General features: G+C 40.5%; 1 protein-coding gene across 4 annotated transcripts in view; it reads left to right on the forward strand.

Moving 5' to 3' along the window:
- Positions 1 to 2,353: 2,353 nt before the first annotated feature.
- Positions 2,354 to 17,315, forward strand: part of NFIA (nuclear factor I A) — a gene marked incomplete at its 3' end in the record, with an annotated part of 384,610 nt that continues 369,648 nt past the window's right edge. For all 4 annotated transcript variants that reach the window (XM_082613084.1, XM_082613086.1, XM_082613085.1 and 1 more), the window contains exons 1-2: positions 2,354 to 2,725; positions 8,158 to 8,689. In XM_082613084.1, the coding sequence (XP_082469210.1) occupies positions 2,699 to 2,725; positions 8,158 to 8,689 (559 nt within the window). In that variant the 5' untranslated portion in view covers positions 2,354 to 2,698. The remainder of the gene's footprint in view (positions 2,726 to 8,157; positions 8,690 to 17,315) is intronic.

Here is a 17,315-nt window from a genome sequence, read left to right on the forward strand (position 1 = left end):
GTGCTGAACTTGGATCCAGCCTTTGCCTAGAGGGCGCAAACAATCGTCCCATATCCAAAAGTCTTACGAAGGGCGCCAAAAGTTACTTAAGATAATATTGCTAACCGCAGAAAGCTGGAAATCGCGGGCACATCCACTGCTGCAACAAAAGAAGTTTTCAAAGTAGAAATAGCAGCATTAAATTACTTTTCCCCAATTTTTTTTTAAAACCAGGGCGACATGCCAGCCCTTTCTAAAAAATTATTTTCCTTTTTCTTGAGATTCAATTAAAAGTCAGCATCTTTGCTGTTTTGGGAAGAGGCAGATGTGAAGTCTATCTTTTAACACACTAAAAGAAAGATTTTAATCTGCTCTGGAAGAAAGCTTCCCAAGAGTACACACTCGGAACAATAACTTCTCACTGTGCCTCAGTTACATGTTGGAACCGTCAGCCAGAAACTTCTATCGAGGAAACTTGGAGCGCGTTGAAGTTATAGATCCCAGCAAGGGTTTTCGTGGCCAGGGATGTTGTCTCTGTTATTCGGGTTGCCTTTTAGGACGTTTCTCCCCTACTGATAATCCAAAAGGAACCAAGGAAAAGCAGTTGTGTAGTTTGGGAAGACGGGGCTCTCTCATTAAAGGTTTAAGTCATTATTTCCCCTCACCCCTTAATAAATAATCAGAGAGTTTTCCAAGGAGATTTAGAAGCGGGGGGGGGGGAGCGTGTGAAAATGGTCTCTTGAGAATTCAGGAATTATTCTGGCAATAAAGTAACTGGAGAACAAGCATAAAATCACGTTAGAAAGATGCAGAATATTTCAGAGAACTTTGTTTTCTCCAGTAGCATATTTCTTGCTCCTTACTTTTAAAAAGGGGGTGGGGTGGGGGAGAGTCTGAATGAGAGTGGCCTTAACATGTCACCTCACCCTCACATGCTGAGTGGGCATTCCTACAGGAATTTCCTCTTTTCAGAGGCTCTCTAGCTGTGTAACCTCTACCAAGGTGCAGATTCCCCTGTCTGTGTGCCAGAGCCTTTCAACGTGATACAGTCGTCTTTCCTTTTGGAATCTTGAGAAGGATTAGAAAATGCAGCAGGCTGCAAACTAGAGTGAGGGAGATGAGGAGGAAGAAATGGGATGGGGGTTTGGAGGAAGGAGGTATACTTTTTTTTTTTTCTTTCCCATCAGTGAAGAGAGTCTAGAGAGAAAATATGAGGTTAAAAAAAACTGGAAAAGCAGGCTTATTGGCAACTTGCCAAACCCTAAAAACCACCCCCTTTTTTGCCAAAACAATACTTTAGCAAACCTAAAATAATTGCAGGAAGCTCTTTTCCATTTTAAGAACTATTACCTGGGGGAGGAAAAAAGAGGGGATTCTTAAAAGGCACCCTTCCAGAGGTGTCTCAGGAACAGGGACAGTAATGATAGCATGCGTCCAGTTCTGGGCACGTGTTTTTGGACCAGAATATCTCCCTTCCCTAAGGGGACATCCCTTTCACATTTTTTTTTCTTCCTAAAAAGAGAAAGATGTCATAGCTAAACCACTGTTGTTTCTGAACGTGATAGAACTTTTTCTATGGCGTCTGTGTTCAAACCCACTAGTTTCACAGTCCTAGGAGGGAGAATGCTAGTTAATCTCCGCCTCCCTTTCTCCAGACACCACCCCCCCAGCCCCCAAATCCGGTGAATCTTCCTTGTGAAAATTTCCCCCACCACCCCCGCTTCTGGAGGCCATAGGACTGAAGCTGCACAAAGTTTGCAGGATTTTGTGCATAATTACCTCTGCCGACGATCTATTCCCACAAAAAGCTTCGTTGGAGAGACTACAATGCTTTGAGCCGTACCGCATTTCAGAAGGGAACAAAAGTTACCTAGGAGGTCTGATTTTTAAAAATATTTGCATACATGCAAATTTGCCCCCCCCCCCCCGCCTTCTCCGCGGTTCTCTACGTGCCCACGCAGCGAACCGAGGGGTGCAGGGCAACCTGGCAAAGTTGCCCAAGTCCTCCACCGAGGTCCGCGAAGGTCTGCGGCGGGGGTTGGGGGATGGGAACGAGGAAAAGTAGTTTTGTTTGCTTAAGCACATCCTGTGGCAGCCTATAGCTGCCCGGGAGTACAGACTGTAACTGCTCCTCACTGCGTTACCCAGTAATGCGCTGAGCGGGGACTGGGGGGGCGGAGGGGGGTGCCGAGCGAGCGAGCGAGAGAGCCAGGGAGCGAGCGAGGGAGCGAGAGAGGAGCGAGCGAGAGCGGCCGCGGAGGCTCGGGACCGGGCTGGCCGCGCGGCGCCGCAGCCGCCCCCTCCCCCACACCGCCCCCCCACCCCCCCGCGGCGGCGCGAGCGGGCGGCGGCCGTGCGGTGCGGTGCAGAGCGGAGGCGGAGGCGGGCGCGCGGGCAGCTCGCGGGCACCCGGCCGGCGGGCGTGGGAGCTGGAAAGGGTGCGCTATGCCTTTAACGCCCGCGTACAGTAGACATGTATAGTGGAGTGTAGGGAAACTCTAGGCGGGGTTAAAGTTCAGCTCATGGAGCGGCAATAGCGCTGGCTGGCTGCAGTTGAGCCGAGTTGGAAATGTGAACGCAAGAAGCAGGCTTGATTTTTTTTTCTCCCCCCTTCTCTCTCTCTCCTCCTCTCTCCCTCTTTCTCCTTTCTCACCCGCACTCACGCACACCTCCAAACCGCACACCCAGACGCACACGCACACCCCACCGCCGGGCAGTGATGTATTCTCCGCTCTGTCTCACCCAGGTAAGCAGCTGTTTGGATGCGGAGGGGCTGTGGGGGTCGGAGTGGCGGGGGCCGGGCCGGGGGTGCCGGGGACCCCCGCGCCAGCAGGGCCCGGGACATGTGTCTCGGGGTGTGCCCGTGTCTGCGCGTGTTTCGGTGTGTGTGTGTGTGTGTGCGCGCGCGCGTATGCTCGTGGAGGGGGTGGTGGTGGAGAAATACAGCTTTAAGAAAGTAACTTTGTTTCCATGCGGGTGCATTCCTCTTGCACGGCCATTTGTGTGGGCACATGGCTAATGGCGCCCTCTTATTAATGCGTTAATTAATATCGGGGCGATTGACTGCGGAACGGCGGTGTTTTCGGACGCCCCGCACGTGTTTCGGCGGGGTTGCAGCCCATGACACGCTGAAATCTGGACTCAGCGTTTCTGCAGGCGCGAGGCCGGTTTCTGTAGTTAACGCGGCGCCCGGGGAGGGGGGCGCTGACGGAGCCCCCAGCACGCCCCGCACTCTCGGGGCCGCTGCACCCCTGGCTGCGGGAGAACTCGGGTCCCCGCGCCCGCTGCCCGCCCGCTGAGCCCGCGCCGCAGCAGCCTCCCCAAACTCTTACTTTTGTTTATTGTTTGTCAGCCTTTGGGGTCCGGCCGCGGGAGGGACGCGGGCCGGGGCCCCGGGCCCCCGCCGGGACAGCGCCCCTTGGGCACGGGCGGGCGGCGGCGAGCCGGTCCCGGGGCTCGGCGGAGCGGAGCTGCGTGGCCCCGCGTCCCCCCGCGCCGGCCGGGTGGAGCCTGCGTCCTCGCCGCCCGTCGCCCGCTCGCTTTCCCGAGCGAAAGTTTCGGTGCCGGGAAGAACCCACGCTGCGCGGGTCGGCGAGCGACGGAGGCCGCGAGCCGCGAGCCGCGAGCCGCGGGCCGGGGCGCGCCGGGCGGAGTTGGGCTACCGGCCGCGAGCCTGAGCGGCGGCCGGGCCGGACGCGACTCCCCCCGCCCCGTCGCCGCCGCCGCCGTCGCCGCCGCCGCCTCCCGCTGCTGCCGCGCGACTCGGGCCGCCCCGCGCACCGGACGGGGGCAACTTTTCCCTCCGACCTAACTCGGAGCGTGGGTCTCTCTCGCCCCAGCGCCTCTCCTTTCCATGCCCTCCCTTTCCATCCCTCCCTTGTCTGCACCACCCCCAAGCAAAATATTGCTACTTCACGGCCCCAAGTTTGGTCCCTTTTGAATATATTATTTATTTTCTTTGAGTAAAAGGCATGAAGGTAAAGTGATTTTGCGCTAAAATTTTTTTGAAGAAAAGTGTGAGCCTTCATACTGTTTTGGTACATTGCGATCTGACCATTAATCACCTAGATGAAGTTTGTATGCTTCATATAAAATGTTTATTCACCACTCCCTTCAAAAACCTGCTACCACCTCTTGCTTTCCTTTAGCAGGAGATAACGGTTTAACCTGAATACTTTCTGGAAGACTAAAAAGTATCCACAGTTTCTTCTCTCTTCTCTAGTTTCTGGATTTATTTCCCACATGACATGCCTTCTTATTGCAATATCTAACAGTCATCTACCGGCTATTTGATCTCAGAAGACTCTTAAATGCATCTTCTATGTTGAAATGGTCTGTTTGGGATTTAGGCCTAGCATTAATAATGGATAGCAGTTGCTTTTAGTTATTGTAAAAGTTTTTTATTTTTCCCTAACAAACTTCCAAAGTTCCTATTTTAGTAACTCGTGGAAGTATGGAATGAAACTTTTCCAACCAGTTTTGGCAAGGTTCACAATTGCATATGGATAAGATGCAAAGTGTAAGATAATTTGAATGAGTTATGACTACAGTGAAAATGCTGAGATTCAAAGGCTGAAGTTCTAGCTGGCAAAAGTTTGCAACACGTAGAACTGGTAGATAATACCAGTGTGCTGCCCTAGTGGGGAAGGACCTTAGCAGACACATTAGCGTCTTCGCCAGTGAGCTCTCAATAGATAAATTTGTGTTTTGGGATGGTGCATACATGAGGATACCTGTGTACCTATGCAGGCCCAGGGCATAGTCAGGTATTTAACAAAGTTGGATTCTCTTGGTTCATGAACTATTACCACATTAAGAAAGTTTTTTTTTTTTAAACCTATTTGGCAGTGACATTTAGTAGGCCTTCTTCTGGAAACACCACTAAGAGAAACGCTTACTTAGTGTAACAGTTTGTAAAGAAAATGTACACTAAATAGTGAATGAGGGCCATATATTTTATGAGTTCTTCTTTTAGAAATTGATTCACAATTTATTTAACTTGCCGGAATATTTATAAAGCTTTAGAGCCAGTTTTAAAAAGAAAAACTTAGGTAATTTATTGGTCGTTAAAGAAAGTCCAGTAAAGCGCAGTGATAAAAATTACTCTAAATGAAAGAATAAAATCCATATACGTGTACAATTTTTAAAAACTTTATCAGGAAAATTCCAGACATCGTATTTTAATCCATGTGGACACATCTTAACCAAATCATGTACCTGGTCATAGAATGGCAACAGTAGAAATTTATAGGTGAACCTTTGAAAGAGGTAGTTCCAAAAATATCAGCATTCTGTGGTTCCGAAACTTGGCTTACTTACAAACAGATGAACGTTGAAGATGCTGATTCAAAGTCCTACCACTTTTGAAACAGGTTTTCAGGTTTGTTTTTATTGGTGGCCCATAACTTTCTCACTGAGTACATACGTAAAATATTCTTTGTTTTCTCTTGAATATTTTGAAATATTATATAGCTTATGGCGGTATGTGCAACAACATGCTTTATAAGGGCATACTGTTTTGTTTTTAAACTAATTTATGCTGTGCCTGGGCATTTCCTGCAAGTGAATGATGTTCTTTAGTTTTGATGTTCTGGAATATTTCTAATTGTGCATTGAGAAATATAACTCGCACTTTCCTTGTGTATGTGAGTAAGAGTCATACAAAATATTGTGCACTTTTATTGGCACATTCTTAAAACCTTTGGGGAGTAATAACTTGTAAATACTTTTGATGTAAAACTGGGGACTTAGATTATTCTTAATGATTAGTTGAGATAGTTGGCCTTATTTAAGGATTTTTATGATGAGATATATGGGCAGTTGGTTGGCAGGTAAACAAAATCCTTTTGAACACGAATGCACGCAGTTCGCAGTTCTCTGAGAAGCATATTGGGAGTATCTTCGAACACTTAAATGTCACATTAGAAGGTTTATTTTAAATGTTTATCATCATTAATAAAGGTCTTTAATAAGACAAGGTTTTGACATAAATATGAATTGTTTGGAGCTAAGTTATTCTTTGCATTTTAAAATGGGGCTGAGACTTTAAAATGAAATCCTCATTTTGGTGAAAGCTCACTTTGTAGTTAAGGTAGACTCCGGGCGTTCTTTGCATAATTCCACAGAGCCTTGGTCCCTAGCATGTCTTGTGTATATAAGAAAATCAGTCAATGTGAAGGACTGTTTCAAACCCCAAATTTATGTATTTTAGAGCATTTCAAGGATGAGCTCAGAATTTAGTAATGTTTAAATACTTTGCAGTTTGGCGTATACCTTATAGATAAACTGTGACTTGAAAAATGCTCCCCCCACCCCATTTCTCTCTTCTAAAGTACGGCAATAGGAAAGATTCTCAAACATCAGAAATTTTAAAGTGCTAATGGTGTATGGGGAAGAATAATAGAATTCTTGTATTTTTCTCTGTTTTTTTCTCCACTTAAAGAATGCACATGTGTTGTGAAAGCTGACTTCTCTTTTGGATTCTTTTATTGAAAAAGAGCAGTTTTCAAACCTAAACTTGAAATACGGAGCCTGAAATTTGTTGAGAGAGGGAAAAAAATGTTGATTATTGAAATGATTTAGTGTGTATTATATTAATATAACCTTACTTTAAAAAAGTCATATGTAGTGTTTAAGTGATTGATTATAGCTTACAATATTTTAACAGGCTTGATTGTTAAAGTATTTCACCAATTTTAAGCACTCAGTTTATATTTGAATGTTTAAAAATTAATAATTGCTTTAATAGTAATAATATTTTGGACATTACAGTTACTTGTGCCTCCAAAATTTATTTAGATGGATATTACAAACCAAAAAAGAATGCATTTTATATTTGTCTGTCCTACACCCTTTTTAAAAAAGTCATCAAATATCCCTTTGGTTTTCTTATCCTCATTTATTTGAAAGTAAATAATTTATCTTTTGGGGGGAGGGTTGTGTGGTGGAGAGAAGTTAAGATTAGTAAGATTAGTGTGGGGTTGGTTAATCAAAAGTTAGATGTACTCAGAAAGCTTTGTGGAGTTACTGTTTAATTTTTCTTTAATTTTATATTTCTATTTCCTAAGAAAATGTCAAGTAAAAGAATCAAGCATTTTCCATAAAACAGTAAGAAAAATTTAAATGTTTTAAATTCAATTTTATTTTCAAATTACTTGGATTTTAAGAGGCAACCATGAGGGTTTTCCGGGAGTCTCGTAAGCATTGAATATACCAGGTTCCCTGTTTCCCTGTGAGAAAAAGCCTGAAATATTATTTTCAAAATTTAAATGAGTATTCTGTTTTTTCGGAATGATTATTACTGAAGGTATTTCACAATCAGATCAGTAAATTGAATGTGTTTAGTTGCAGCCGTGTTGTCACAGTGACGCATTCTGTTTACTATCTGGCTTGTATGCTTTTCTTTGTTTTTTTTTTCCTTTTTTCCCTGTTTTGTTTCATTTCTATAATATCAGCAATTATGTCTTGAACATAGATCTTTTATTTTAGTCCGATCAGTATCAAATCCATCTCTTCTTTTGTATATGGACCTGCCAAATTTTTCTAAGTTTTTGACTAAAAAAAATTGTGTGTAACTAATACTTAGAAAGGAATTAGATGTTACCAAAATGACTAAGAAACAGATCAGAGTCTACATCAGAGTCTACTTTTAGAGGGGAAAGTCTTTGTTTCCATTGATCGTGGAGATGATTTTTGCTCCTAGACTTCCATAAACATTGACTGGCATCTAAATGTTTAGGATTTGCCAATCTGGCCGCCGAGCCCTGGCTGTACTACAAGTAGTGAGGTCAAGGCTGGAGCAAAATTAGATATGCCTTCCTTGAAATAGGGTTAAGATTATATGTTGTTATAAACATTTCGATAAACTTCACTTACTGTCTAAAGAATCTGGGACCTAGGCCCGACAGTAGAACCTGGTACACTTCTGTGAACATAACAAAACATTTTTTACTTTTTAACGGTTTTCTTCTTTAAGATTGTGAGACATGATACCGATGGTTTTTTTTCCCCCCTCTTGGACTTCCCATAGGGATCCCATGTATGATTTTGGTAACGTAATGCTTGAATCAAATTTCAAGTGAAATAAGGATATATTTTTTTAAAGGTGAACACCTGAAGAAGTGCTGTTGCCTTTTGTTTTCATTATAGTTATCTTTTTGTCTTCATTCATTTCCTCAGGATGAATTTCATCCTTTCATCGAAGCACTTCTGCCCCACGTCCGAGCCTTTGCCTACACATGGTTCAACCTGCAGGCCCGAAAACGAAAATACTTCAAAAAACATGAAAAGCGTATGTCAAAAGAAGAAGAGAGAGCCGTGAAGGATGAGTTGCTAAGTGAAAAACCAGAGGTCAAGCAGAAATGGGCATCTCGACTTCTGGCCAAGTTGCGGAAAGATATCCGACCTGAGTACCGAGAGGATTTTGTTCTTACAGTCACAGGGAAAAAGCCTCCGTGTTGTGTTCTTTCCAACCCAGACCAGAAAGGCAAGATGCGAAGAATTGACTGCCTCCGCCAGGCAGATAAAGTCTGGAGGTTGGACCTTGTTATGGTGATTTTATTTAAAGGTATTCCGCTTGAAAGTACTGATGGCGAGCGCCTTGTAAAGTCCCCGCAGTGCTCTAATCCAGGGCTCTGTGTCCAGCCCCATCACATAGGGGTTTCTGTTAAGGAACTCGATTTATATTTGGCATACTTTGTGCATGCAGCAGGTAAGTGCAATGGTGAAAAGTCGGTCCACTTTCTCGCGTGTGCTTTTTTTTCCTGATGACCTCTGTATGTGCTGGGCCATCCCCGAGCTCCCTAGGGCAGGCCATGTCCACATGGATGGTGTGGTGTCCAAGGTAGACCAACATCGGAGTAGCCAGATCCTCCATTGTTTGAGGTTCCACCTTCATTCAGGTGGAGAAGCATAGCTTGGAGAGCATTCTCGCTAAGTTTAGTTCTTTTGTCAAGTAGCGTTATCAGAGGTGTTGGTCATCAGTTATGGGATATGTGTAAATCACGTTTTTTGATGAGGGGTGAGAGAAGCCTCATAAAAACCCTTGTAAGAAAGAGTCTATTTTAACTGGCAAGTGATCTAGTTAAAAAGCGTTTAGTTTGGTTGTGAGGCGATATTTTTAGTTGCTTTTCTTCTGGGAGTGTTTTTATCTACTGGGGTCTCTTGAACCCCCTGCTAATTAAGAAGAGGTTGGAGGTAAGATTGCTATCAAATCGCTGATCATTTATGAAGGAAAAAGAAATCACACTAGTACAAACTTAGTAGCTTTGTATTAGGAATACTTAGTGTTGTTTACAATAGCTAAAGGAAAAAACAAACCAATTCTTTAAGTAACTGATGGAAAGATGAATCTGAAAAGTAACCAAACCTGTATAGTGCATGAGCACATTGAGAAATAGATATTGATAATTGATTTGGTGAGTTGCGTGATTTGTAACAAAATTCTTTATTGTTCCAAGGCTGTTTTCAAGGCATGCTTTACCTGTGCATATTACAGCATGTAGAGTAGCATTCAGGATAAAACTATTGAGGACTGGATAAAATAATGCATTTTTACTTTGTTCCTCTCATCTTGTTTTGGACAAAAGGCTCATTGTGTTACGTGAAAGCTCAGGTCTTGTGAAACTTGTTGACTTTTTATATGTACATATCGGTCTTGCTAGATTACCTTCATGGCAGTTACTTGAGCCAGATGGAAGAAAGAAGGTTGTGGAATCCTACCAGTAGGTTGTTTTGGGGTTCATGTATTTTTTTTCATAAAGAACAGAGAAGATGTTACCTGTAAAAGCGATACTCCATTGTTTTGCAAAACATTTTCAATTCTAAAAATATGAGCTCTTAGAAGTCATCTGATATCCTATTCTGTATTATTTTTCTCAATATATGTTTTAGAAAGAGAACTTTTGTTATCCCTCTGTCCTAACATAAGAAACTGGAGAAATTTACTTTGCAAGCATGTCACATCATCATTTGCATTCTGTTGGCAGGGGATAAATGAGTATTTTAGAGGATGTGATCTGTAAGTGTTTCAAATATTTGGGTTTTTGAAAATGTATACTTAATTATAAGAAGTGCCTGTTGCTTTAGCCAGTTCTGGGTAGCGAAAACGAAAAGGCAGCACCTTTCAGATGACCTCTAAACAGGAACAAGTGGCCCTTAACTCCCTGTTAACCCTATTGTTGTTACTTTATTTTGTCTATTGAAAAAGCAGAGTTAAAATTTCTTAAAAATTTATTTGCATATATAAGTGGAGAATCTACTAGGACAAGGTGCAAAAAAAAGTTGTGGGTATTATATGCTTTGGGGGAGCACTCTCTAAAAATCTAGTGTTTCATCTCTTGGATATTTGGAGAAGTAAATAACTTACAATAAATGCTCTAACGGACCAATATAAGAAGTTGCAGGTGTCAGTGGGTGATGCCCATCATGGTAGGTGCTTCCTTACAAGGTAACATCAAAGCGAAATACCTGTTATGCATTTATTGGTGTGAGCAGCATCCCTTCTAATTTTTAGATGTGAACGTTTCCCTTAGATTCACAGAGACGCGGCCTTCCTCGCTCTCGCCGTTTCACGTTGGATTCTCTCTCGCTGTTGACAGTTTGTGCCTGTGCTGTGGCTCCAGATCCCTTGAGCCATCATAGTTGCTGGTGGTTTCAATGACCTGAAGGGTAATGTTGGTAAAATGGCAGGTAGACTGTTGCTTAGGAGAGTTAGCATCCTTATTGCTTATGAAAGATTTATTGCCAGCACTGTGGATCAGACTACCTTTCGGTTCGGTTTTCCTGCGCCTCCCAGAATCCCTCGGTCGCCTGAACGGTGGCCAAGTACAGGCCATTGGCTCTCCCTGCGCAGCCGTGGCGCCTCTGTGCGCACCAGGATGGGTCTGAGGGATGCTCAAGGCCTTTTGTCTGAAAATATCTCAAATGTGATTTAAGAGATTTAGAGACCTGTTATTTGTGGAAGGGAAGCTGCCAATACAAATAGGAGGTAGATCGGTCAACTCACATACAACTGATTTGACAAGCATCTGTTATAATGCTGAAGATTTGTAAACACTAAACAATGTTTTTACCTCCTTAAAAGTTTTGAGAACTTGCCAGTATTGGCAGGAGGCAGAGACTCTGAAATGTGCTTCAAGAAACATGCCAAAACCATTGTGGCCTTTTCACCTATAGTCTTTTTTTTCCCTCTCTTTCTTTTACATGTATTTTTTTTTTCTTCCAAAATGCCATTTTTCCCCCTTGATGGCCACAGGAAGATCCTTTTTTTTCTTTCTAAAAATGCATATAATAATTATTGCTTCATGCCTCGGCCTCTTCTTGGGAAGGAAGTTGAAATCTTAGAACGCACATGTAAATACTGGAAGCTACTGCAGAATCAATTGTTTTTTAAAAGCGGAGGTGATTTTTCTAAGACTGATTGAGATGCTAAAATACAATACATAAACTGCATTCCTTTTTCTTCTCTAAATCCAGGGGTATTAGAACTGTTTGAATTCTGTGGCTGATAACCAGTAACAAGTGTAATGAAATCGGAGTGATTCTATAAGCCTGAGAATTTCATCTCATTAAAAGTATAAAAGAGTAAAACCATTTTATGCCTTTAATTTGGTCTCTCTTTGAGTCGTTCTTCCCATGGATCATATGACAACTTTGAGATATTATGGTATTGTGGTAAATGGTGTTCTTTGTGGGCGTGTAACAGTAAAGCTAATTTATGACCAGTCTTTACCAGATGATCTGTATCAGAATCTACAATATACCCGGCACGTGGCAAGGTCACAATTTAAGTTGTTAAGGTCATAACCTTAGCCACCAGGCATTTGACCTTTTAGATAAAGTTAACCTTTGTTCATTAGTAGGCACTCAACCGAGAACTTTCTGGAGAGTTTTTTTTTTTTTTTTAACTGCTTCTGTATAACTTCTGGTAATGTAATCAGATTCTAGAAAGATTTTCAGTTGAGTTAGTTAAATTTTGTAAGAGGTTAGACTTTTTAAGGACTCATCTCTTGGATAGAGGTAGGTTGCTGTGTCTAGGCCATAAAATGACTTTTTATAGTTATTACCTGCTGCGGGTAGAATGAAAGCTGAGGTAGCTGTGTGGAGATGTTTAAAAACTAAAATTAAACAAATAGGATTATGTTTAATTCAACGAAGGCCTTTGCTCATTTTTGAATGGCATTAGGCCTCAAAGATAAATCACAATGAGCATCTTCACTTTTTGCAGATGAGGGATTTTTTAAGATTGGAAGTATTTTTAGTTACCTTAAAATTCACTCTGAAAGACTAATACATAACCAGAATTTGTCAGGTAGTTGCTGTAATTGCTAATTAGCCAGGGACGGAGCGAATTGAACTTGTCCTAATGGTAGCAGGAGTACTTGTTAGTTTCAGGGTAGAAAGTGAACCCGTTTGCACAGTAGTGTTTTAGTTTAATAGTTACAGATTGCTTCCATGGTCTCTCTTTACTACCTTTACTTAGTGTTGCTTGGCAGGAACAGTAAAGGTCCCGTCGCTTACTGAAAGAGTTGCGGTGTCTGCGAAGCCTGGCGCCTGTCCTGGAAACCTGACGGCGGTGTTACTGATGCCCACATTACCTGTACCATATTGTTCCCTTAATTATGCTGTCCTGGACGCTCATTTCAAATTATTTACATTACTACTAGTTCTGCTCTGATAGGCCACGTATTATTCCATTTCAGCAAAGAGAGAGAGACTCCCATTCAGGTGCGTTCTAGTTGTATTTTGGCTTCGTGATTGCCATTCCTTCATATAGTAATAGAGAAAGCCGTGATATGCAGATAGACCAGATGGTCATGTTGACAGATTGAGAATTCACTTCCTGCTGCTTCAGAGCAGGTGTAAGATTAGGAGTGTCTGTGTAGGAACGTGTGTGCGCTTCGTGTGCATGTGTGTGCACATCCAGGCTGCACACAGAGTGCTGGTTAGAGTAGGGGGAATGATTTCTTTTTTAAAAAAGCTGGTACCTTAAATACAGTGTAACTCTCTGTGTAAGGTTATCAGTGCATACAGAATAATAATTGTAAAAAAATTTAAATTGATAATGTTAGATTGTTATAGTTTATAATTTTATGCCAAATTAATTATGATAATTTTTAAAGTTTTAGGTAACTTACCATGTTAGTTTGTGGCAGGATTGTATATCTGAAATATATTCAATGTATTCTATTAACAGGGGTTTGTGTGTATGTGTGTTTACACTCAAATCTAAGACTATACATTATTGAATTAAACTTCTTCACTACCTTAATAAACTCCTTAGTAGAAAGTTGTGTAGTTAGTTTCTGTGGTTTATAATAATAAACCCTATTTGGAAAAAAAAAGGGGTAAGATTAATATACAGCGATATTTAATGAAGACAGTAAGTACCACCCTATCTCAAACTCTAACCTTAAACTAAAGGTGGATTTTGTGGCTGATTGATCTACTGTAACTTATTGGTATATGCACACAGTTACAGAAAATGTCATTTATCTTTCTATTTATCTTTTAATTCTTTAAGGGAGATAGCACAGACAATCAACAAACTTGAGATTAAATATGGCTTTTATATCCTTGAGTATTTTCTGCATAACTTGAAGATTGTATCAATATCCTCTGTTTAGAACGTATCTAGAATGTAGTGAGGAAGATGGAAGTTGAAGGGTAGAGAGTGTAGAGGTATAGGGAGAAAGGGTGTTCTTGAGTAGAAGGGAGGTCAGCTCATTTATGGCTCAGGGGTTTGAGTGTTGGTAAGAAATTTCCCAATGCTGCTGGCTTGGATTTGCCTTGTCTGCTTTTCCACCCAGTGATGGATAGCATTAATTTGAACCTATTTAGGGCTAGTGTGGGAGAAACCACAGCCTTTGTTGTGGTCACTGCTATACACAGTAGGACTGGTTGTTTTACTTGGTTAAGGCCTCAAGCTGCTTCCAGAGGATGCAGAACAGCCTGTCGGTTTTTTAAAACTTGCACAGAAGCAGCAACAATTCTAATTGCTCACAAATGTTAATATAGATTATTGAAAACAATTTTGAGGTTAGAATAGAAGAAAAAACATAAAATACAGATTGCATTCATTGAATGTGCTAAACACCAGTTTGTTGTCATTTCAGCAATTATTTCCCCATGGTCGTTTAGAGGTTAGATCTTGCTTTTAAATTTATTATAAATTGTAAATCCTTGGAAGGTGATGTCAGGGGAAGGAAGAAGTCAGGTGGAGGAGGAAGAGAATGAATAAACTGGCATGCTTTGTTAAGAGAAACATAAAACCGTGAACTTAATTGAAAATGGAGATGCTCTAAAAAGTGTTTTGGTTTAAGTAATGACTGTAAAAGGATCCCAAGCAGCAAGATATCTAGTAGAGAATTTTATAATCCATCTCACCATCATTTTTTTGCATAGTATGCTTCAGACTAAGAGACCTCCTGGGGGCTTTGGAGTTTCTATTCAGATTGTTAGAAAGAAAAGTTTTGCAAAAATTCTTTGTAGCGTTTAGGGGTCTAGTTAGGGACACTGTGGCATGCATAAACTTGGAAAAGGGGCTATTGAGATATTCATTATTATTACCATTTTGCTTTTTAAGGGGTAACCTACAGTGTTGTCAACATTTTAGCTGTCTCCCACCAAGGCAACTGTAAGATAGAAATGATTGCTCCAATCTTTGGTGTCCCTGAACTTATCAGAATTCTCTACCTGCTGCTAAGATAGAAATGGCTTTTTCCCTAGGCATTTCCTAAAATATTAGAAAACAGTGCTTCATGTTTTGCTATGATAATTCCACAGGGTAAAAGTATATTTTATCTAATGGAATTAGTCTTCTTATTAATACTTTAGTGAAATAAACATGGCTTATGAGCCAAAGGAATAAGTCCACAAATGACAGATTGCTGCTACTTTGTAGCAGAGGATATTTTTGCCTTTCTGTTTGTAAGAGACACTAAATGAGATAAGATTGAGAGAAATAAGTTCATTTGTGTTATGTATTTTGGCGAGCGTTGTTCTGTGATATATTGCTAATCTCAATCTCAGAAATGATCAGGATGATCATAATAACTGGAGTTTGAAGTGGAATAGCCTTAATGTTTTTTGAGAACTTTAAACTATTTGTCTTAAACTCTTTGTCTTCATGTCTTACACATATTTTCCTAGTGGTAAATTTTGGACCTAAATCGATTGAGAGTAGAGAGAAGGAGATGGATGGAAGAAAGAAAGGAAGGAAGGCAGGCAGGCAGCCAGACAAATAACTTTTATTGAGTGTCTATTTTGCAGCAAGTACAGTCCTAAGTTTTGCCATACATTGTAGCTTTCTTTTATTTTTTTCCTTAACTTCACAGGAGTATTGTAAATAAGTAATGCACTGTCCATTTGGACAGGTGAAAATCACCAATCTCAGAGGTGCCAGGGGATTTGTGCAGAGCAAGATTAAACCCAGGCCTCCTGATTCCATATCCTATGCTTTTAAAAACAAAATTCAGGTCCATTCTATATCCCTCTTTATATCCTGTTGTCTGGCGTTGGATGTCACTTAAATGGTATCACACACCCACCTTGAGTCAAAGGGGAAATAAAAAGTCAAAATCCAAGCCTTTCCCACGGAGATATTTTACTGTGGAGTTTGGTTTTAGCCGCAGAATGAAGCCACACTTGGTTAGAAGAGGGAGAAATGGTCTCATGCTTGTTACTGTTGGGGTCAAAAATCTGGAATGACTTGTTCTTTCTTGTTTTTAGAATGTAGAAGTTTAGTGAATAGAAGCATTATAACACAGGTTTAAGAATTTTTTTTTTTGTAAGATGAAGTTAGATAAATTGGTTCTAGATGCTTTGGTAGGCCATTGAGAATTAAAGCAAGCATTATTTTAAAAATCAGAATTGCATGTAATATTTTACTAGGTAAATTTTTATGCATTTTAAAATATGCAGAAGAAATATGTATTTCTAACGTCCTTTGATGATTAGATTTAAAAGTTTTAAATTTACTTTGTTTCCAAAAGTTCCTGTGATTATGGCTGTGTGTAATTATTTAAAAGAAAGCAAAAATGGAATTTTATTGTTAAAAAATTGTTTTTTAACTTAAAAGACAAAGGAAGAAAATTGAAAATAGGGAAAAGTTTCATTTTAATGCCCTTAAATGACTGACTGATTTATTGATGGATTTATTTAATGCCCTTATTTTCACTTCTTTAAACTTCGGCAAGATTAGTTCTTAATGACTTTAGTGCAGAAGTTCAAAGCCTCACTCAACATGAATTTTATAATTGTAAATAGAAAAAAAGATTATAATTATAACATACTACCTCTATTCATTTTATGTATGAGTTCTTCTAGTGTTTATTTTTTTAAAAAGCTGCTGAACTGAACTTATATTGAATAAAATAGAAATGTGACTTTCTTTTTAAGTTTCTTTTTTTAGAAATGCTAATAAATCTAAAAGTTAGGGTGTGGAGTGTCAGTCGCCCCAGAAAGGGAAAACTGAGGTGTGTGATAAAAGTGATTAAATTGGAAACAAAAGAGGATTGCAATGAAAAAAAAATAGGACTCACACCCCATTGTCCTCTCCATCAGGTTCCATACTGCCTACCTTTGATGTCTCTGGTGAGTGTTTCTGGTGGTCCCAATAGCTTATGAGTTTCCAAACAGAAACAATTTTCAGAGCATATATATTGATGTAAATATTTTAATGGCTATTTTTGAAATATTCTATGGGTTATAAAAGCCAGATGAAATAAAAGTAGCAATAAAACATATTTTAAAAATGAATAAGATTTAACAACTTGTATGTATGTCTGTGTAGCATCTGCCATTGTCAGGCTGTTGTCTTTGTTGCTATGGTTTGGGTGATTTTATTTCCTTTTGTAATTTTGCCAGCCCGTGATTGGCTAATGCAACATGTTCACACTGTTGGGGAAGATGTATCTGTGGTGAGTCATATAGCTTTATCCGAGGGGTAATTTTTGGTAGGGAAAGGTATTTGTCAGTGGATAATAGGAACTGTGGTGCTGTATCAATTGTAATTGGATTTTTAAAATTAGGGACTATTAATATGGGAAACTCAGAACTGTCTCTTCTGTGTTATTTGCCTTCCTCTTTCCTCTTCCCCTATTGGAAGCGTTTAGAATTCTATGTATTTTAATTTTAAAGGGATTAGTTATTTAAGTTTAAGGTCCCACATAAAGTGAATATTGTATGTACGGGATCCCATCATTGTCACTTTCAAATATTCCATTGCCTTTCAAAGGAGCTGACATTACAAGTCCTTAGGTTGACAAATTCTCATCAACTTTTGTGAAAATTTTGGCTGCAGAAGGAGTAAAGTCAAAAGAGGGCCATAGACAGAT

The sequence above is a fragment of the Mesoplodon mirus genome, assembly GCF_964341445.2.
Source record: "Mesoplodon mirus genome assembly, chromosome: 3".
NCBI classification, from domain to species: Eukaryota; Metazoa; Chordata; class Mammalia; order Artiodactyla; family Ziphiidae; genus Mesoplodon; species Mesoplodon mirus.